Source organism: Rhinolophus hipposideros (assembly GCF_964194185.1).
Source record: "Rhinolophus hipposideros genome assembly, chromosome: 19".
Lineage (NCBI taxonomy): Eukaryota > Metazoa > Chordata > Mammalia > Chiroptera > Rhinolophidae > Rhinolophus > Rhinolophus hipposideros.
In genome coordinates this window covers 44,070,958-44,093,793 of record NC_138065.1, presented here as the reverse complement: position 1 = coordinate 44,093,793, position 22,836 = coordinate 44,070,958, and the positions used below count along the sequence as shown (strand labels likewise).

General features: G+C 39.3%; 2 protein-coding genes across 8 annotated transcripts in view; both read left to right on the top strand.

The window, feature by feature from the left end:
- TOR1AIP1 (torsin 1A interacting protein 1) overlaps positions 1 to 3,355 on the top strand; it is a 30,536-nt gene extending 27,181 nt beyond the window's left edge. For both annotated transcript variants that reach the window (XM_081025872.1, XM_081025873.1), the window contains exon 10: positions 974 to 3,355. In XM_081025872.1, coding sequence (XP_080881998.1) covers positions 974 to 1,758 — 785 coding nt within the window. In that variant the 3' untranslated portion in view covers positions 1,759 to 3,355. The remainder of the gene's footprint in view (positions 1 to 973) is intronic.
- Positions 3,356 to 16,345: 12,990 nt separating this feature from the next.
- CEP350 (centrosomal protein 350) overlaps positions 16,346 to 22,836 on the top strand; it is a 110,398-nt gene continuing 103,907 nt past the window's right edge. For all 6 annotated transcript variants that reach the window (XM_081027003.1, XM_081027000.1, XM_081027004.1 and 3 more), the window contains exon 1: positions 16,346 to 16,709. The gene's annotated coding sequence lies outside the window, so the exon portion shown is untranslated. The remainder of the gene's footprint in view (positions 16,710 to 22,836) is intronic.

Genomic DNA, 22,836 nt, shown 5'->3' with positions numbered 1-22,836 from the left:
GTTGCTCTGAAAGGTCCATGGTAAAATTATTAGCCTAAAGCAGTCGATCAATAAATAGAAAGTATAAAAGTATTGTTGCTATCATATTAAATGATTACATGAGGGAGTTAATCAGTATATGAGATTATATGAGAAAGTGCTTTATAAACTGAAAAGCACTAGATAAATGTAAATCGATATCATGATTGCCCATAATATTAATAATTAGGGATGAGTTGCAAACTAAAATTTCTCAGTGTTAACTTGTATACCACAAAAAGTAGGCATCAGTGCAATGAAAGGGACAGTAGCTATGATATATATAAGATATTTACTTAAAGTGCATCCTTTATTTTTTTATATAGTTCAAAAAATTCACAAATTCCACCTTGAATAATTAGCCATGTGAATTCTGAGTTTCTAAATTTAAAAATATTTCATAAAGTGTGTTTTTAAAACTGTTTACTTCCCTAATATTAGCAGTAGTAATAATAGTTTTGCTCTATTTTTAAACTTTTTAAATTTAAGTGTGTCTTTCCAGGACCCATCAGCTCCAAGTCAAGTAGTTGTTTCAATCTAGTTGTGGAGGGCACAGCTCACAGTGGCCCATGTGGGGATCTAACTGGCAACCTTGTTAAGAGCACTGCCCTCTAACCAACTGAGCTAACTGGCCACCCCTAATAGTTTTGCTTTATAAACCGTATTATTTAATTTACACATTTAAATTCTACTTTTTCCTCTAAGACTTTTTATCATTTTGACGTTGAAGAGACAGATGCATGTTTTACACGTAACTTAGAACCTATGGGTGTGAGATTTTCTTGAAAACATGTAATAAATTGTTTCTTTAAGAAAGTAAATTATCAGCTGCCTTCTTTAAATTTCTTCCCCTTTTATTTAATGTTTATAAAGATTAAAATTGATTTTAAAAGTCCCTTGCCATTGAATCTAAGACAGTGATGTTTGTATCTGTCATTTCGTTTTTCCTGAGCAGACGTGACCAGACAACCCAAAAACCAGTCTATTGTCAAGATTAACTTGTGGTGGCTACTAGTTTTGATAGCTTTTTTTGTCGGGATATGGTGGTACATTCCTACTGCTGAGCGAGAAACCACTGCTGTTCAAGAGTTCCAGAACCAGATGAAACAACTGATGAATAAATACCAAGGTCAAGATGAGAAGCTGTGGAAAAGGAGCCTCACATTCCTGGAAAAGCATCTTAATACCTCCCAGCCTCGGCCACAGCCTGCTATCTTGCTGCTCACCGCTGCCCGCGATGCCGAAGAAGCGCTCAGGTGTCTGAGTGAGCAGATTGCCGATGCCTATTCATCCTTCCGTAGTGTCCGTGCCATCCGGATTGATGGGACAGGCAAAGCTACTCAAGACAGTGATGCTGTCAAGCTGGAGATGGACCGGGAGCTGAGCGATGGATTCAGAAATGGCCAGAACGCAGCCGTGGTGCACCGCTTCGAGTCCCTGCCTGCAGGCTCCACCTTGATCTTCTATAAGTACTGTGACCACGAGAATGCTGCCTTCAAGGATGTCGCCTTAGTCCTCACCGTCCTGTTGGAGGAGGAGACACTTGGAACCAGTCTAGGCCTAAAGGAGATTGAAGAAAAAGTGAGGGATTTCCTCCAAGTCAAATTCACCGACTCGAACACACCCAAATCCTACAAACACATGGACCCAGACAAACTGAGTGGGCTCTGGAGCCGTATTTCCCATTTAGTCCTGCCCGTACAACCTGAAAATGCCCTGAAAAGGGGCATCTGCTTATAAGGGGCGACAGAAGAAAAAATCATGTCTCATGTTCTGAGAATTTTCCAGACTTTCTAACCAGAGACAGGATGCTGAGCTCTTTTTGGAAGCGCTGGTTTCTTTTTAAAGGATGTTAAGTTCTTACATAAACATGGAACATCTAAATCATTCATTCAATCTATTACCTGTATTGGAGGGAAACATTTGCCTATTTCCATTGAAATCTTTGTTAATGGTGTCTGAGAACTGTAGGGGCTCTATTTAGATTTTGGGTTGAGTCATTATTGCTGTGGTATGACCGGTGGGAAGGACTAGAAAATCCTTCCTATGACTCCTCTCAGTTTGTAACGTAGATTTTTACAGAGTTTGTTGAATTATTAATAAGGCAGCTCCCTAAATGCACTGTGGCTTTTCCCATTTTGTTTCCTTTTGCATCATTTAGGTGTGAGTTCCTTAGTCAGCTTCTGCTTATAGGAACAAAAAATAATGAAAGGTCATCTGAGTGTGCGTTTGGGTTTTCTTTTTCTTTGTTTTTGGGGAGTGGGGACAAGTAGGCAAGGGAAAGGGGAAATTGTGGAATGGGGACGGAAAGGGGGAAATAATTAAGTCTATAAGATAAAATGTTAAAATAAGCCACTGAGATGTAGATTAGTCACACAGTTATATAAACTCCGTTCTCATTGAATTCTGTTGGGATTTGTTTTTCACATGTCCTTTTCTTTCCTCCCAAGGATTTTTAAGTGTGTAGATCCTAAGGTTAAGTATATTTGTTCATTTGGCTCTTAAAGGCAGGTAAATTCAGAGCAGTTTATTTTGTATATATCCTGAAGCTTTGTTTTGAATTAAGAAATATAGTTTCTGGGGAAGGGAGGGAGAAAAAAGGAATTTCAGGAATTGGTAAATCATTCGGTAATCAACTTTCCTGGGCTATTGCAGAAGAATTTAATTTTGGCGTTTAAATTTCTATTTGTTGCAGTCTAAGTCCTTTAGTGACACTCTTACACAAACACAAAGATTCACTACGCACGTAATAAATGTTATTAAGAGTGCCTCAAGCCAAAACGAAAGTGAACTTGACCACATGTGAAGAATGTTAAAATGTACTGCTGTACATAACTGTCCTATGGCATTTCAGTTGTAACTTTGCATCTGTAACAGCTTTCTCATCTATCAGCTGCTTTCATATTTCTTGTTTTTTCAATTATCTACAAACCTTTAAATGAAAACACTGTTTTTAGATACTAGAGCCAGGCATTGACTTCGCCATTTATCTTTTGGGGATCCCATGACTAATAGTAGAGTGTGGTCTGATTTCTTCCCGCTAGGACTACCAGTATTCATAAATATACCCCATGTTGTAATTTGTTCCTGACTGTCAGGAGTCAGGTAATCTGATTTATAAAGTCTAAAACAAGAGTTTTTGAAAAGCTCTATTTTATACCTATATATTATATGGAGAAACAAATGTTTTTATTAAATGTTTCACTGACCAAAATAATTTTAAGTAATTAATGTTACTTATCTTTCAGGAAAAAATAATTGTAGCAGCTGATCTGTAAAAGACTTTAAAAGCTATTTTAGTAATTTAAATAAATTTACTTTCTTGGTTTGTACTCTGTATATGTTGTAAACTTAATGATTCATAACCTCTTTTTTATTATTAATCCTAGAGTTTTCTTTACACTTGAACAATGTTAGTGACTTCTGCTAGGAGAAACAAAGGCCACAGAATTAGAGCCATTCACAAGTACATTGGTTGGAAATATAATTGCCATGATTTCCTGCTTCATCCAGGGATTTTGAATGATCACTAAAAAGAAATTTATGTAGGTACTCCCAACTTGACAACAGAATCTACAGCAGTGTTTCTCAAATTTTTCATTCTTACCTCCCTAAAGAGCCTTTCTAGATGTATTTTTTTAATCGCCTACCCCCTTAAATTTTGATATTACACATCTGTTTATAGACAGTGTATACCTTTTGCTTTATACAGATGAAGAGTAAGATTTTTTGCCCCTATTGAGAATACCACTCAAGAATATTTGTATTTTAGATCGTTGTTGCCGAAAACATTCTATTTTCTGTTCATTTTGTTATCCTTTTGCCGAGGAAAATTTGATAAGTCATCAGCTTGAAAATAGGAACTCGGGTCTCTAGAAATTAGGCACATTGTGATTTTGAGTGACAGCATGGGCCCAGGGAAAACCACAGTACAGTACTTGTCAGACACGTTTCCATAAACTAGATTGACTTCCCTTCTTTTAATGACTTTCTTATATTATCTTGAAAGAAGTTTTCTAAACTGCCAGTCTTCAAAACAAAATTTGGATGTCAACTTGATTCATTCTATGAGAACTGTAACTTAGAAATAGTTTACATAGTGCATGCCTAAATGAAGGACATAAAACCCTTCATGATTTTAGGCCTTTGGAAAGTGGCCTTTATGTGGGCAGTGTGAGGAAGCATTTCTCATTGCATGCAGAAAGATAATACATTGTTCAGCTGTATTGTCCCTAGCAAGGTCGTAGAGCAAAGTCTTATGGTATAAGGATTCTGCTGCCATTAGCCACCTGGAATGAAGGTGAGTCCTGAGTGTGGGAACCAAACTGAGAAAGCTGCCATTGGCTGGAAAAGAGAAAACTACTGCCTCGAATACCTCTCTCTGTTTGGCCTGGATTCAGAGAAGTCCTGGTGTGCTTGCAGGCTCTTCTGGATGGTAGGAGAAATACAGACTATCACCTGAGCATGTACAGGGAGAAACCGCTCACAATTTGCACATTGTCCTCTTATCTCTTGCACATGCTTGGAATGTTCTGGAATACTTCATATTCTGCCCTCTCCATTTTCATGCTCTGCTAATTCTTGTTCTTCAGGCCTTAGTTTTTTAGGCAGAACTTCCCTGAAACCTTCCCTAATTCCCTTCCCCCAAATACTGCTTTATGCGCCTCGCCTGTGCTCTCATTCATCTTGCATCACCCCTGACACGGCAGTTAGCACACTGCCACCACCATGTGCCTCTTGAAAGCAAGAGAACGTCATCACCATATGCATGGTGATAATCACAGAGTGCTCCAATATTTGTTGAACAGAAAATTGCAAGCCCTACCTAGTTAGCTACACTAGGGAAGTTGTATCATCCTCTGTTCTTACTTGCTTTTTTCTGTGATTCCTGTGCATTTTTCTAAAGCTTTATGTAACTATTTCAGCCTAGATTCAGTGGTGCTACGAGTAAGACAAAGGAACCAATCCCAGTGGGACACTATCCCTTGGGTACTATTATCCCAATTTAATAGGAGACGGAAGCACAGAAAGGTATAAAATGACACTCAAGAATACCAAGTAGAAAGGGGTGAAGCAGAGACTGGAACCTCGGCAGCCTGGCTTTCAAACATCTGTTGTTACCACTATATAGAGAATCTCTAGAATCCCATATATGGTATTATTTTCCCCAGTCTAGTCAGGCTCTATACTCGTAGGTCAGAGTATTTTTCTATCCTGTGGACTCTCATTTGTGGCTCTCCTCTAAACTTTTCGCTTTGCTCCTTGCTCAGCTTTGTGGAATCTGATACTGCGCAGACTGAGGGTCTGAAGAAGTTTCAGTAGAGTGACATCGCAGTTCTACCTGTTCACTCATTGCTGCATAAACTAACATCATGCTTTTGTAACAAAAGGCCTGCCGTGTTGGCTCACACTTCACCTTTTTCGAAATACTTAACGTGTAACCTGGGTGTTAGCTTTCCTGCTTGCCACACAGCCTGTTTTTGCCGTCTCTCAGCCTCGATGCCAAAAGACACCTCTCTGAATTCCTGAGATATGGAGTCCATTGGCATCAAAAGCGTGGGCAATTTCACAGAGACAGAGGGAAAAGGATGTTCAAAGCACAGGCCGTCCAGTCGAGTCTGACTGCCTGAGTCCCAACCCCAGCTCCACATCTTTCTCCCCGAATGACACTGGCAAGTTACTTAACTTCTCTATGACTCAGTGTCCTCATCTCTAAAATGAGGAAAGCATGGTATCTTAACAGTGTTGTTGTGAGGATTAAATCAGTAACACACACAAAGCACTTAGAAGGTACTAAGCACATCAGAGGGTTCAAAAGTTAGCCATTTTTTTCACCTGAATTCATACAAATGATTCTCCTCTTCCCTTCTGTGTGGCATCAACTGAGGCTGGCTTCTATTCCCACCCTCCTAGATGACCCATGTTTAGCAGAATGCGTGGGCTTTCTCCCAGGTTACACCTCCACTCCAAACCCCAACCCATCGTAATGTTCATTAAACAAAGAGCTTCTGGTTACGAGAATCCACCCTCTCTGAAAATCTGGGGGATTACAAAGAATGTGAAAGCTTTCCATCACTCATATATCGTTCCTTCTGTTATTTCCATGATTTATTACTCAGCTTCACTGCCCTACTCTTATCCTTAAAGACCTCACATGTATTCAAGCATCTGTAACTTGTTGATATTTTCCAAATGCTAGACAGACCACCATGTTGAACACAAAAATGTGCCATATAGATCCCCTTACAAGGAAGAATTTGTTGCCCCAGCTGCTGGGAGTGCAGTCAGTGGACAGCCTTCACCGTCAGCTACTTCACGGGTTGCCTCAGCTGCAGAGAGCTGCTTTGCCCAAGGTCATGCCCAGGGATGGGGAGAGTGGTGCACATCTAATGACGGGGGAATATGAAGGCTCAGCCTTCTTAGCCCAACACAACACAACTTGTGCAAATGGGTGGGCCATTTGTGCTTGAGCTTCCCCATGGGGTTGGCTGACACTATATGGGACATGTACTACAGTGTGATTTCTCTCCCATCCTGCTTCTTTCTCCTCCCACAGGTGTTCGTACCGAGGGGACTCCCTAATAAACATCCTGCACATTCATTTTTGTCTTAAGAGTCTGCATTTCACACCAACCGGTTTCACACCAAGCTTCTATAGTCTATAAATGGAATGAATAATAGTTGCTGTTTATTGAGCACTTAATATGTGCCAGGCACCATGATAGGTGCCATACATAGAGTATCTCATTTAATTTTCATCATCCTTTGAGGTAGATACTATTACTAACTCCCAGTTACAGGCGAGGAAACAGACACAAAGCTATACTGTTAGTAACTGGTGGAGTTCGGATTTGAACTCAGACTCTCTCCATTTTTAAACTCCATGCTACATTCTATTCCATCATAATATCTACTTCTTAAGGAGTGAGAATGATATTAAACCATATCTTATAAACCATAAACATAATGGTTATAAGTTAGGGAAATACTGTGAAGCCCAAAGGATTTTTCTTGATGTCTCCTCTGAATGTCTTTATCTCTTACAGCCCATAATCTGTTCGTTGTTCAACAGATGGCTCAAGCTGTGTTTTTGAGTGGTGTAATACTTGCCACTTGACTATAACATTGTAGTGGGCATTTTCCAATGAAATCTTTTCCCTGGGAAATAGTTCCAAAGAATTAGATTTTCTGTTGTTAACTGGTAGATTCTACAGGCCAAGTTCACTTCTCTGAAATATTTTTATTAGCCTTGGATAAGAAGGTTGACATACACAGAATGAAGTGCTTTCGTGGTCAGGAAACGCAGCCAGCTTCCTACCACTGACTTCACCTCTAAGGTTTTGGGTTTTTTTTGTTTGTTTGTTTGTTTTTCACCTCTAAGTTTTAATTGTTACTAAATCAGCAGCTTTGCTTTTCGAGTTATTCACCTGGTTATTCCTAAAGTAGCCCTTTGACCTTTGCCATTTTTCCCGAGGAGCTCAATGTGTATTAGCTGGTTGGACTAGAGGTTAAGCTCAGAATTAGTTAGCAAATAAACTTTTGCCCCCTTATATTATCTCGTTCCTCTAGAAAAGGGACACAAACATCAAATTTGACCGCAGTCTCAACATCTGCCTTAAATCTTTCCCAAAGTGTACAGACTATAAATATAGATGTACATGCTAAAAATTACCTTTTAACATGGATTAAAATGCAAATGATTCCAACAAGGTTAATTTAACTCTAATAGCTATAATTAGGGAGTGTAAGTGCCTTTTTATTTGTTTCAAATCTTAATCATGAGCATATGAGTTTAAACAAACAAAAAAAAAAACAAGCAGAAAACACATTAAAGCATGGTCTCAGGGTTTCTTCCAAGCGTCAGCGCTCCTCAAAACAACTCAACAGCACAATGACGTTAAACTACATAAAGACTATAAATAGAAGTGAATAAAGCAAAAAGCAAGTTGAACAGGAAACATTTGGAAGGTAGGTGCAGGGATAATCCGCAAGTTGGTTGGTAAAGTCCAACTTTCAGACAGAATGAGGTCATTCTTCAGATAATAAAATACTTCTGGCATCTTTCATCTGAGGTTCTGTAAGTGCTTTGCTGTCATTATCTAATAGTAAATATTATTACCCCCATTTTATAGGTGGAGAAACTAAGATACAGTAAGATTAAATAACTTGCTTACGCAGGCACGAGGAGTTGGTGAAGGAACCAGAAAATTATTTCAGGAACCTAACCTACTTTTCTGTTCATATCACTAGGTCAGCTTTCCAGATACCAAAAGACATTTTTTTTTTGGTGTAAATTTGTATTAAATGTACTTTTAAAACTGTTAACTTCTGTGAACAATGCGATGAAAATGTGTTTGTTGTTAGTCGTGGTTACTTTTTGGGGGAGAAATTTGGGTAATTTCACAATCAATTTTCTCAGGTTCAAAACATTAATTACATTAGGTTTATTTGGTGGAATCCACTTTAGGTATTCTAATATAGAGCCATAGTGAACTTATGTCAGTTAATATCCAATGTCCTGATGGTTATTTTGTATGTGTATCATACAATATTTTTGGTAGGATGGGGCGTGAACAGGAGAGATCTGGGAATTATTCTATACGTTCTACCCCCACTCAACTGAGAAGTGTCCCTAAAAATTCTGTAATCTGTATGGGAAGATATTATGGGGGGAGGAGGTGGTTCATGGTGGTTGTCCTTTCAAAAATGTTACTCTCTCTCAAGTCCTAATCTCCAAGCTCCTATAACTCTTTTATAGTCTGCTTCATGACCACTACAAACTCTTCAGTACGTAGTCAATATCACTACTCCTGATGAAAATCACAAATATAAATTGTTTATATTCTACTAATGTCAAATACTTGTGTTAAAAGTAAACGATAATCACAAGACAAAAATAACGTTTTGTAATATTAACTTCATGTAAACTGTTAAGTACATTTCAAAATAGAGAATTAATAAATTTCTCCTTCCTTTTGGCCTGAGCTCAGGATTAAAGGTGACCGAAAGGAAACCAAGTTAATTTGGGGCAGAGAGTTGCCTATAAACCTCCAAAGACCCATCCTTTCCTTTTATCACCTGTGTGGACTGGTTAAGAGGTGACTAGAGAGTTGGGGAGAAGAGACTCATTTACTCAGCAAACTGAACTATTTGTCGCTTGGACACTCATATCTTTTTTGTTCAGCCAAAGCACAGAAATCCCCACTCCAGTGTTCTTTCTAAAGCCCGTCTGACTGCTTTGAGCAGCCAGCAGTATAGAGTAGAAAAGGCACGTGTTCTGGGTTCACAAGTTGGAGTTTCCAGTTCTAGCTTTATCACTCTCCAACCTTGTGACAGAAAGCAAGTCACTTCACCTCGCCACGCTTCAACTTCCTCGCCTGTGAAAAAAGGATGGTGGCAATACAGCACAGGTTTTGATGAGAATTAAAGCAGATAGTGTGTGTGAATTACAGGCTATTGGGGGTTATACAAGAGTTATTTAAATATATGTTATATAATACATATATTAGTTATATAAAATGCATATGTGTTAGTTACAATATAATCATGTACACATATATGTAAAATAATTAGTATTAGTTATAATCACTTGTATATATAAAATAATTATCAGCATATGTTAGAACCGTATATATGTTAGCTTAGCCAAATGTTTTAATTCATGCTTAATAACATAGGCAAGCCATTTATATTTCCAAAACCAGATACCTCTTCAACATGGCTCTTATTTCTGTCAGTTTTTCTGTCAGACAGTTCTAGCTGCTTTTGCCCCGTGTAATATTTTGTGAGCCTTCTCTTAATGCAGTAGGATTTGTAACCAAATGCTCACATGTTCTCATTTCTTATTCAACAGGTGGGGGCACCCAATCCTGGGATTCCAGGAGTGTTTTAGTGGCTGATAAGCCTCATTAAAACCTGTGGGTCTTCTTCCATCCTGGGCTCCCAGCTGCCTTTTTCTATTTTTGGAAAGGCCACAGAAAACCTCCTGTCAAGAATTTAAAACTTTCCGCCACCTGTAAGTAAGTTGGTGTACCCCTTACAAAATATAACCTCATTCTGACTTATACTCTTCGGCTTTTTTTAAATTGCAGCTGTCTTGCTATAAGATATTCCAGTGCATATTTCATTCCTATTACTAGTCCACAAATCAGCATGGAAACAGAGACGCTCTAAAGAGACACACTTTTCTCCTTAAGAGTGTTCTAAGGCAAACAGCTTGCCTTTGTATGGTGAAGGGATCACCATGTCTGTTAGCTAAGCTGTTTAAAAGGAATGCCAGTAGGGGGGAAAAAAACTAAAGAAAAGAAGGCACTCAACATTAAGAGATCAATCTTTGAAGATTCATGGAGACTAAATATAGGAAAGAAGAATTTTTAAAGCTTGAACACATTTCAAAATCACACATGTTGGAAGTACTCTTATTCTTAACAAGCACAAAACTTAATTTGGGGGAAATGGCAAGACGTAGTACTTAGATTTAAATATATTGGTTGTCTCATTCACAAGTTTTGTTGAGGCAACTTAACAAGATGGAAGCAAATCATAGCAATAAATGATCAAAAGTTAACTGCACCCAAATCCCGATCTGCTGCCCAACACCAGAGTTGATAATTTTTATGTATTCTTATATACTTGTACCCATGGATATATATAGAATTATTTTGGTTTTTATTTTCATAAACATCAGATTATAGACATCACTTAAGCAAGTTGTTTTTCGCAAATTTATTTATTCCTACAATAAATGAATCCATGATTCTGAGTCGCTATAAAAGAAAAAAGTCAGGCTCAGGTTTGTGCTAAATCCTGGTTTGCTTTTTGGCCTTACCAGAAATAGAAGGACGAGGAAACCCCACTGCCTGGCTTCATTCCAAGAGCACTTCATCTGAAGGGAGGGATTAGCCATCAAAAGTGAAATGTGGATTTGAAGCAATTTTCCAGATAATTCAATCCCCCCAAAGCTACTTTGAACTGAACAACTAGCTATTTAAGAAGTGGGTTTTGTTCTGCCTTAGATTTCCAGCTAGCTCTCTTAGACTCCTTCATTGGTGGAATGAATGTATTGATTCAATGAGTTTTCATTAACTGTTAGAGCTAAACTCATGGCACTGTGTTAAACAGGTTTATGCTTTATTTGTGATCTTGAAGAAGAGTATGCCCTTTGTGAAGGGCGTGTTTATCCTTTTCATGTCAACTTTACACATTATAGGATGTACTTCCTAAATCCCAGCTACCTATATACCAACCACTATGAACCAATAACTCAAAAACAGGGTGGGACAAAAGTGTATGTCCTACTGTTGCTTTAACTGTTTGCCTGATAGTTCCATCAAATCTTCAAGTCAAATCCTGTACATCAGAAAAGTACATGTACCCTAGAGCCCGAATCCCTGCTAGGGATACTAGGTCCATCCGGGTTAAATTCCTTGTTCTAGACTCATAGGGCAAATCAGTGTGAGCAGAGGGTTTGGAATCAGGTGTGGGTTGAATCAACAATGCCCTGCCCTGACATGAAAGTTGTAAGTCCTTAGAAACCCTGAGATAGTCTATCATAGTATTTCATTCTTAGTAACTGGTTGGTACAAAATCAATGTTAATTGTATTTATAGATTATTTGGAGTAGGGTTTTCAAAATATTTTTAAAAGTTAGAAAATAAATTTCCAGACCATCCAAAAATAAGTGCTTATTTGGGCTGGTTTCCTAATAAATTCATTTAGGTGCAATGTACATTGAAAACTCTCCAATCTCTTTCCTGAGTGATATCTTGACTTTTCCAGACAGGCATAAATCTTCTACCTGCAGTAAGTCAGACCCAATCTGTTTTAATATTTACTCAACAATAGGTTTTAAATAAATTAAGTGAAGTAAAGGGCTTTGAATTTTACAAGGCCCTGTTTAATTAGAATTTATTTTCTTCCAGCTATGGCTTTTTGCCATTGGTCCGGTAACTTCACATTTAAGAGGAAAGAGTTTCTGAGCTATGGCTGATCTCAAATCCCAAGTTCCTCTTTTTTGATGAGGTAGACAAACACTGCTGCTTTATTGGTGTATTTTGTCTGTGACTATGAAGGGCTGATTCTTCAAAGAACTTTAAGGTACATTCCACATTGGGGATTTCTGACCAGCAGTAGACCTCATCATGTGCCCTCTCGCAGAATCTCAAGGCCGTTCCTTGAGCTGAATCATGGCCTCAGGACTGAGTGTCATCCATCATGAGAAACTCCATGTTGTTGGGCATAGACTTATTGATAAGTTTATAAGCAGGTTTGTCCAGTGAGAAGTAGACTCTGCTGAGGTGGTCCAGTGCATGCCGACCAAAGGCAGATTCTTGACGTGTGTTTTCTTCTAGGGCTGTTAGGATGATTAAACAAAGAGGCCAATTAGGTATCATATCTAATTCTCAGCTAACATCTCTCTGATCTGCGCTGGCTTGGTTGTTTAATTGTTAAAATAGTTCTGCGCAAATTGCTAAGTAGCTGCTGTGTTTCCACAAACTGATCCCTAATATCTAACCACAAAGATTTGTACCATCCCAGACGGGGGCCTCTGACCCTGCTCTATTCTGATTGGGTCCCAACCTTACTGGTTGTGATAAAGTTTTAGTATCATTCCTGCCTAAAACAATGTGAAAATAAATGTGAATGACATTACAAATAAATATACAAATAGACTAACTATGGGTTAGAAATTTAACTTCCAATTATGAATGGTGCACAACAAATTATCCTGAGGCTTAGTGGCTTCCACAACAGTATTTTGCTCACAAGTCTACAATTTGGGCAGGACCTGGTAGGGCAGCTTGTCTCTGCTCCAGTTAGTGTTAGCTGGGGTGGTTTAAAGGCTGGTGTGATGGTTAATTTTATGTGCCAAAAGGCTAGGCCACAGTGCCCAGATATTTGGTCAAATACCAGTCTAGATGTTGGTTTAAAGGTGGTTTTTTTAGAGATTAACATTAAATCAGTAGACTTTGAGTAAAGCAGATTATCTGCCATATAGGTGGGCCTCATCCAATCAGTTGAAGGCTTCAAGAGAACCAGACTGAGGTCCCACAACGTGGGAATTCTGCCAGCAGACTGCCTTTGGACTCAAGCTGCAACATCAACCATTCCCTGGGTCTCCAACCTGTTGTTCCCCCCTACGCTGGTTGCTGCTATCGTTTTGTCATTGGCTCTCACTCAAAAATTGCAACTTAATATCCCGTCACAGTCAAATACAGTTAAAGTCTTCCTTTATAGATATTTCTATTCTCCTTTTGTCAGAGAGATTTCTCTGTCTCATATTTCCTTGGCTTGTATGCTCACACACACACACTCTCTCTCAAACACAAATATTTATATAAAGATAAATGACTGTCCCTACTTTCCTGTTGAAGAAAGTTCTTCTTGATAAATTTTAGTTTTTCCATAATTCTGCACATCAGAACACAAAAAGCCCTAGAAAAGTTCAAGATTAAGCCAAAAGACAAATCTAGAAAAAGAAAATAACCAGAAAACTCATCCCTAAATTTGGTGTTTCCATAGTTTGTTAGAATTGCATAGCTTGTTAGATTTGCAACCTGAATGGTTGAATTTATTATTGAAAAGGCGGTAGACAGGATTCTAGATCAGATTTGACATTTAGGCTTGACATTTCAATAGAAATGTCTTTAACCAATCCTAATACATAATTTTATTCAATTTACCTCACATGGTTAGTGGTCTCATTACATTACCATAGCTCTATCTCTCCATTTCTCAATTTGTTTTGTCTAGAGATCAATGTCAAATTTCACATTCTCAGGAGAGAAAACATGAGCTATTCACCCAAAATTTAATTAAATTCAACAAACATTCAATTCAATTAAACAAGTAGTGAGTGCCTACTATATGCAAGGCATCAAGAAAGGTCTTGATGACTGAGGTGAGGAATTTTTACTTACGTTGTCATGCAGAGGAGAGCAGGGACAAAACTCACTCTGAACTCTGGACGGACAACCCCAATTCATTTGGGCAGTAGAAATGAGAGCCTGAATTAGAAGAATAGTGGTGCCTGCTGGTGGGAATGTAAATTGGTACAACCATGATGGAAAACAGTATGGAGGTTCCTCAAAAAATTAAGACTAGAGTTACCATATGACCCAGGAATCCCTCTTTTCGGTATCTGACTGAAAAATTTGAAAATATACATAAAGATATACGTACCACTATATTCACTGCACTATCCACAGTGGCCAAAACATGGAAATAACTGAAGTGTCCTTCAATAGATGATTAAAGAAGATGTGGTGTATATATATATATATATATATATATGTATATATATGTATATATGTATATATATATAATGGAATATCACTCAGCTATAAGAAAAAGATGAAATACTGCCATTTGCGACAACATAGATGGATATTGAGAATATCATGCTAAGTGAAACAATTCAGACGGAAAAAGTTGAGAACCGTATGATTTCATTCATAGGTGGGATATAATTTGGGAGCTGGAGGTGCTGGTGACTTCTGTATCTATGTGGAGGTGGGTAACACATAATTGGAGAGTTTAGTTAGAAGTTTGGGGCCAAGATCCAGTTATACAAAGAAAACTAGGAGTCCAAGCCATCGTAATCAACAAAAGCCATAAAGTGCAGGAAAATCCAATCTTGGTGTCTACTAAGAAGTAGGGGGAAAAAAAGGGACACTATCTAATACCGATTATGTGCCTAACACTGTGGAAACTACTGGGAATGGTGACAAAACTTTTCTCGTTAAGCTTCCAATCTTGTTCCAGAATTAATTACTCTCATAAAACAGTGAGCAAATAATATGACACTTAATATGCTTGGGAGCTAATCTGTAGGGTATAGACAGTAAGAGTTATGGGATGTTGAAAAGGAGAGAGGTTGATATTTGGGACGTGAGGGAGAGGGCAGGAATCAGCACAAAGCATAAGATTGTGCATAGGCTGATATGCGGGTAACAGTGCTCCCCATGTAGTAACAGGAACTTTTGGAGTTTTTTCTGTTGCCCAGGAAGCAGCATGGAGGTGGAAAAGTATAAACGGGCTTTGGAGTAAGGGAGACCTCAGCTCTTACACCTGCCGTTTACTGATGGTATGATACTGGGCAAATTACTTAACTTTTCAGAACCCATTTCCTCTTTTTAAAAAAGTGAGTATAATAATTAATAACGTGGTTGTATAAATTCAATAAAATAGCATGAAAAACATCTATCCCCACTGCTTTGCATAGAAAGGTTGGGGAAAACCTAAATCATTCTTTCTTTATGTTGTTTTCTTGCTACCACTTGCACCAGTGGGATACCCACATTGCCTGTTCTTCCCTCCAGCGTACCTTCCTGGAGATACGGTACATATTTTTGTGCAGGATTTTCGTATGTCCATATATCTCCTATTCAGGCAAAGCCATAGGCCCTAAGCAAGGGGGCAGTTAGTGCCTTCTGCTTTTATTGATTTGATCTACTCAACAAGCGTTTATTGAGCACCTACAATGTCCTAGTCACTGTGCTAGGCCCCACTGGGGTACAGCGAGATACAAAACACTTAAAAATCCTTGAAAGACTTAAAAATGAGAAACAGTCTCAGGGTAAATAGCTGTTGGACTTCAGAAGGTGGAAGAAAGCGATGGGTGGGGAGCTTGTACGCAGTGAACACCTAACGGAAGGTGGCATGATTTGCAGAAGAGCTGTCATTTCTGCTACGTTAAGTGGTGACAGGTGATAGAATTCGCCACGTGGAGATTGGGGCAAGAGGATAAAGATATTAGGAGACACGCTGATCGCAGAGAGATTCTCAAAGCCCAGTTACATCAATGCCAGCTCCTAATGGGAGGAAACTCCGTTTTACTTGCTGAACAGAATTGCAACCCTTGCGAATAAAACGGCCGCAGTGACAGCAGTAGGTACCTGCAGCCGCCGCCAAGCTGCAATCACTCTGAAACTGACCGGGGGAAAGAAGATTTATTCGCACAATTGGTGACACATCGTCCACTCGGAGAAGCTGCAATTTCCAGACTTCGAGTTCACCTTCGCCAACGCCCCAGCTTGTTTTTTCGGCCGAGGTGAAAGGCGCAGCCAGGAGGCCCAATTAGAATCAGGGGAAGAGGGCGGGGGGAGGTCTCCGCTGCGGATCTCCTTTGGCTCCTCCCCAGCCCTGCAAGGCTCAGACGTAGCCACACCAATCATGGCGCCCTCGAGGGTCCTCTCCTCATTTTTTGACACACTCAACATGGCCCTCCCCGAAGGTTGCATTCCTGCGGAACCGTCTCGGGACAGTTCTCGCGAGGTTTGCCCGGGCCCCTACTGCTCCCGCCCTGCCTCGCGCCGCCGCCACCGCCACTGCTGCCGGCGCCGCTCCTCCTCCGTGTCAGTTGTTGGGCTGTAATGGCGACTGGGCCGCCGCCGCCGAAGTGACTCCCGGGCGGGGGAGCGGGGCCAGACCTGCGCCGGAGGGAACTGCAGAGAGCCGCCGCTGAGGGGCTGGCTTGCTGTGGGGGAGGAGAGGCAGCCTTTCCGCCTCTCCTTCCCTCGTTGCAGACCCGCGGCTCCCGGGAGCCGGTGCGAAGCGGGCACCCGGGGCGTCCCCGGAGCGGGGAGGCCAGGCCGGGCAGCCCTGGGGCCGGTAGGGGCGGCGTCACTGCACCCTCCGCCAGGCCCCGCGGGATGCACCGTGGGAGCCGAGGGCGGAGGCGACACTCTCAGGTGAGCTGCGGGAGGACCTGGCCGGGACCGCGGACGCTCGCTGAGCCTCGGCTGCTTGTGTCCCGGGTCCCGGGTCCCCCCGGTGGCAGCGCGGGAGGCGGGGCGCGGCGCGGGGGCTCTGGCCCAGCCTGGCGTCCGCCTCGGCGAACCGCCGTGGGTCGTGAGGCTTTGCGGGGCTGGTCATCCCGAGTCCTGGGTGTGAAGTCCCCCCCGTGCCTGCCGGAGACGGGATTTCCTCCCTCACCTGCCAGTGCCTGCCCCCCACCCTCTTCTGCAAAAGATGTGAGCTGCCCCTCACCTTTGGTCGACGAAGTGTCTTTTCGGGATCAGGCATATTTGGGGGAATTCCGGGGACCTGGCTCCGGTGGCAAGGATGACTAGTTTCTGTTCCTTCTTGGTAGGGAGAAACATTCTCAAGTGTAGGGGAAACTTTGATCTTCTGCTCCCGTCTGGCGGCTACCGAATGCAGGCTACCGATTTATTAACAGACGATTTAAGGGGGGAGATTTAAAAAGCTTTACGCTTTGAAAGTTGTCATTCCCTCCTTCCTCTCCCCCCCCCACCCCGCCCTCTCTTTAAACGTAGCCCAACACGCTAAGTAATAGTTGGCTAGTGTTACAAATATGGGTTGGAATTCGGCTGCATTTTTAGTTTTCAGATAGAAAACTGCACATAGGTATAGATTGTCATGTGGCTCTGGTGTGGTAGCACCTACCTCCTTCAGCTAGGGAAAAACAGGTTGTCAGGAATAGTAATCAGTATCCAGGTACTCCCCCTGATTGTTTTGATGGTGATCCTTGTTTTGAATTTGGAAAAGTCGTTAATGGTTGGCTCTGTTACCATGTTAACGATGCCTCCTCCTGCCCTGTATTTTAAGGGTTTTAAAGGAAAGGCTGTCTGAGGCAGACGTTGTAACCACCTGAAAAAGGCTTTGTAGAAGCAATGATAAAACATTTTGACAGTTGCTGCCCATTTCAGAAATGTCTTCGTTTCAAATATGGTCTTTAAATAAATAAGGCAGTGTGCTGCTAATTAACATGGGATTGTGACATTGGAGAATTGATTGTTAGACCTGTGACAGAAGTTGCTTAAAAAACCCATGGGCGTGCGAGTAGTCGTTTGTTTTGGTGTGCTAAATTGACAGACTCCAACGTAATAAAATAAATATGAACCATTGAACCCTCATTGCATTGAACTGAAGATACTTTAATCAGAAAGTAAACATGAAGCTAGAATACATTGTATGTGTTGATAAATACTTGTGTATCTCATCTTTTCATAGTAGCAGAACTGTAAGAATGATGGTAGGTTATACTATGTAAACAATTTCGTACATCTGTAAAAGAGTATCTCTGATTCTCGGAGATTACTTAGTGTGCAGTGTTATATAAGAGCGTTCATACTTCAACAACAGGGTAATCAACTTATGAATTAGGAAGTTTTGAATTTTTTTCTGGTGCTTCCGATTGCCAATCTTTGGCCCATTTTCTTTTGCCCAACAGTTCTACCACATCACGGACAGAAGAAAGGAGATGAAGTTCCTGTCTAACCAACTTTATTATTTATTGAATTGCTCTGAGTTACAGAGGGAGCAAAAAAGAAGCTGCTGTCTAAAATAACTGACATCATTTTCTGGTGTGCTTCCACATACATTGTTTTATTTAATCTTCATAGCAATTTTATGGAGTCGGTTTGGCAAATACCCTTATTTTGCAGTTGTGTAAATCGACACACAAGGAACTTCATTTATTTATGTGAACACTGCTCTTATTTCTGCAGATGATTGAGAATAGTTTTTATTTTATTTATTTTTTATTGAGGTATAATTGACATTAGTTTCAGGCGTACAACATAATGATTTGATATTTACATATAATGTGAAATGATCACAATAAGTCTGATTCTAACATTCTAGAATTCGTTTTATCTTAAATCGAATATTATAGATACTTCTGGCATTTGGTGTTTTAAAATCTAAAAAAAAAGTTTTGTTCCTTTTGACATGTCACTTGATCCTGATACTGATGATTTTCAGTTCTTTAAAAACATTAATGTTTTTATAGCATTTTAAAATTTTTAACAAGTCATGAATTATGATAATGGATTGCTTTACTTCTATATGTACTTTTTGCTTGAAAAAAATGTTCCTAACAATTGTAGTTAATTTGTTTCTCACTTTGTTTGGATGCTCATAGTTCTGTCATCTTTGGTACTTCAGATCATATACACGTATACTCGCTTGTTATGTAAAAGGAATATTCAAGCCATCTGGTCAGTAGCATAACTGAAAAGTAGTAACATCTTGGTGATTTTATTGTAGAAACGATGGATAATTTAAAAAGTTAACTGGTCATCTACACATGATTTGTGTTTTTGCAGTGTGGGGCAAGTTGTGAAATAATTTTCTCCTTTTTTTGAAGATCTAATTGGCTTTAGTCAGCGATTCATGAATCGGGCAACACCCCATCTAGCAACTAGAAGGGCGCTCTCCAAATAATTTCCTTTATTTCTCCCCCCAAGTCAAACAATTTTTAGTATCACAAATAGTCCAAAAACCTGATTAATCGAACGATTGCGTAGTTTTTTTCTGCACTAATATTTTTTTGGTTCGTGGTTATCATAAGGGTAACTTTATATTTACTAGTGGTTATTTTGGGTGATTATTTGCCTTTCTCATCTAGTCTGTAAGTTCTGTGGTGGGAGAGGTCCTCTATTAACTACTGTGCACCCAGTGCCTAGCAATAAATATTGGTTGAATACGTTGACTAAAGAGTGATCTTCGCGTAATATTTAAAAAACAAAAACACAATTAGTTCGTGGTTCCTAGGTCCACCTCAACTCTTCTTAGTAATATACTCCAGAGATATACTCAAAATTTGCTTTGTAGAAGGGGAATAACAGCCTGGGATTTAAAAGCCTCTGAGAATAAGCCACAAGTGGATCCTGAAAACTTTATTGACTATTTTAATGATTGGCCTAGGTGTTCTGGCAATAGTTATTGTAATTTAAAGAAAATAGATGCTTTAAGACCTTGACCTGTTATACTAGTACTATAATTACAGGCTTGTAATAACTTTAAGTCACTGCTTAATTACAGCATGGGGAGTTTTAAATCTTAAAGGCCAGCTAGTCCAATTCCCACATTTTATACCTAAGTAAACAGAGTATCGTGTAAGGGAAATATCTCACCCATAGTTGGCTTCATAACAGCATGAAGAATCCACTATATAGCTGCTAAGTCTACATTTGTTTTGTGTCAGATAATTATCAAATCAGAGGATAATTGTGAACAACCAGTCTGTCTGTTTTACATCAGTGTTAAAAACTCAAAACAGGCCTCTCTTCATGAATCAAAAATATTTGCTAACTTAAAAATGAATCTCACTTCTCTCCTCTGTCATTGGGACTATAAATTGGTACAACCGGGACAACGTTCTGGAAGTACATTTGTCATTGCCTATCAAATTTAAAGTGTACTTGTTTTGATAGTCATTTCATTTCTAGGACTGTGTCTTACAGAAATTTTGATACTAGAGCACAAGAACAAATCTATTAACTATGTTTATTTTAGCATCATTACAAATAAATGTCATTAACATTTATAAATAACAAGAAAGTGTCCTAAATGTCCATTGGTAGGGCAGTAGTTAACATTTTAGTATGTTTATGCTGTGAGGTACTCTGCACCTGTTAACAGGTTGAGAAGTAGCTGAGTGTATCGTTGAGCACAGGTACCATGGGGCCGACTTTCAGGGTCCAAATCCTAACTGCATCATCTATTAGCTGTGACCATTAGCAGGTTATTAAAATTCATCTAGACAGTGGATGTGATTGTAGTTATTTCCTACGGGCTCTTGTGAGAATTAAATGAGTTAATACTTAAACCCTAAGTAAGCATAATAAGCACATAAGTGTTTGCATTTACTCTTATGTACTGACATGGAAGAATGTTCATTATATAATATTGAGTGGAAAAAAATCAAGTACACGACACTGGAATATAATTCAGTTTTGTAAAAAAAACAAACAGGCAAAGAAATGTAATTTGATTTGCTTTTGATTTGCATGTGTATGGAAAAGGGTCCGTGAGGATAGAAATATTCTATTAGCTGTGTTATCCCTGGGGGAGTGGATGAGTTTCCTTTTCTTACATTAGACATTTTTCTATTATCTTAAGTCCCACTTTTATAATTTTTGCAAACTTTTTTCTAAACAAAGAAAATATTAAAGCAGAATTTTTCCTCTATTATACAGTCATATAAATTCGTTTTCAAATATAGTTTTTCAGAGACCTACAGATTTCATCAACAGAATGAAATCTTGAGCTTGAGGCGTCTTTAGGTGGTAGAGTGGGGATGGCAGTGGCCACCTGAAGAAATTTCCAGTTAGAATGGCTCTCATGAAGGCATCCTGTGCTGTTGAACTTTCTGAGTGGTCTGTACACTGGGCAGCATGAAAGTTGCCAATACATGATCTCTTACGGTCGTTTTTCTTTTAATTTATGTTAAGTCATCCAGCTTCAGCTTGTAAAACTTTGGGGGGAGAAAGGCAGCTCGGGTTCTCATGATTCCAAGATAGAAGGGAGAAAAATTGGAAACATTAATATGGAGAGTTGTAGCCAGAAGAATTTAGGATTTGGTAACGGTTGGCAAATGTGCCAGACAGAACCCACAAGGAAGCATTCTAGTTTTCCATTTAAAAACAAAAAAACCTCTCTACACTCACCCACATTTCTATTAAAGATAATCAAAATAAGTCTAATTTGTTTGCAAAGTCTGGTCTCATAAGACTTGGCCTGATTATTTACATAAGTACAGAGTAATAGTGATTGATCATATAGGCTCATATTACATGATTAGGTTCTATTTCAAAACTATGTTGGAAGGTTAAACTTAATCTATGAAAATCCCTAATAAGTATATTTCTGTTTCTACTAGTTGGTGACCTTAAATCTTATTTCTTGATTTACAAAGTGAGTACATAGGCTAGATCAGTATTTTTTAAACCCAAGATTCCCAAGCTGTGCCCCAAGTTAACTTGGAGCACCGTAATGAACTCAGACAGGCACTCTGGGGTAGTTTCACATTTTTGAGGGAAACAGTAATATTTGACAGCTGTGGGATCTCTGTGGGACATATGACGTGTGGGACACTGCTGAAACGTTTAATTTGAGGTAGTACTCATGAGATTGTGCTGCAGCCCCTGTGATGACAGTATGTCTTCAAAAAGCTTGGTTGCTGTGATCAAAAGCACGTCCTGTGCGAAAGTCCATGTGAAACAGTAAAGGAAAGTGATGGTGTCCAAAGTGATTTCAAGGTTTGAGAAGTTGTATAATGTCTATTAGGTGTGCACATCCCATTAATTAAGTACTTGTGGTTATTTAATAAAATATTATTTCTTTCAATTTATATGTATTTTTTAAAGTTAGGACAGAAATACTGACCAAGTTGTATGGACCTAACTACCTAAGAAATGAAACAGCTGGTATTTTTTTGGCACCATGAAAAAAATTAGGGGCACCATGAAAAAAATACTGAGACACTAAGGTTTCCGAGAACAAGCTTGGGAACCTCTAGAACTCTTGACTAGGACACCCAGAGTAAGAAATATATTTTCCACGGGGCCATAATATTCATATAGATCTATATATAAAATGGAATGAAAATTTTACTTAAAAAAGAAATAAGAAGACCCTTACTACTTTCAGTACACCTCGATACCTTGCTATGGTCTGTTTAATTCTGTTCAGGTTTTTTTTTTTTGTACCTACTAATGGTCATTACTAATATTTGAAAACCATGAGGCCAGATGATCCCTAACTTCCAGTTTTAATATGCTTTGTTCTGTGATTAGTTACAAATGCACTTACATAACAGACGCATCTCTGCAAATTTGTGTAGATGCTACGTTTGTGTGATGAATTTTAGAAGGATATTTTTGCAAACAGAAGACTGGTTTATCTATGGTAAGGTTGCGGTTTGGTGATTTTTAAAAAGTTAAGCACTTAAAGTTTTTGTGGTTGTAGTGGACTTGTAAAAGCTGCTGATGGAATTGTGGCATCTCTCCCTTTTTAAAAATAGATTTAACCATCAGTTGTGAGTAATAGCACTGGCTACAAATTAACAGG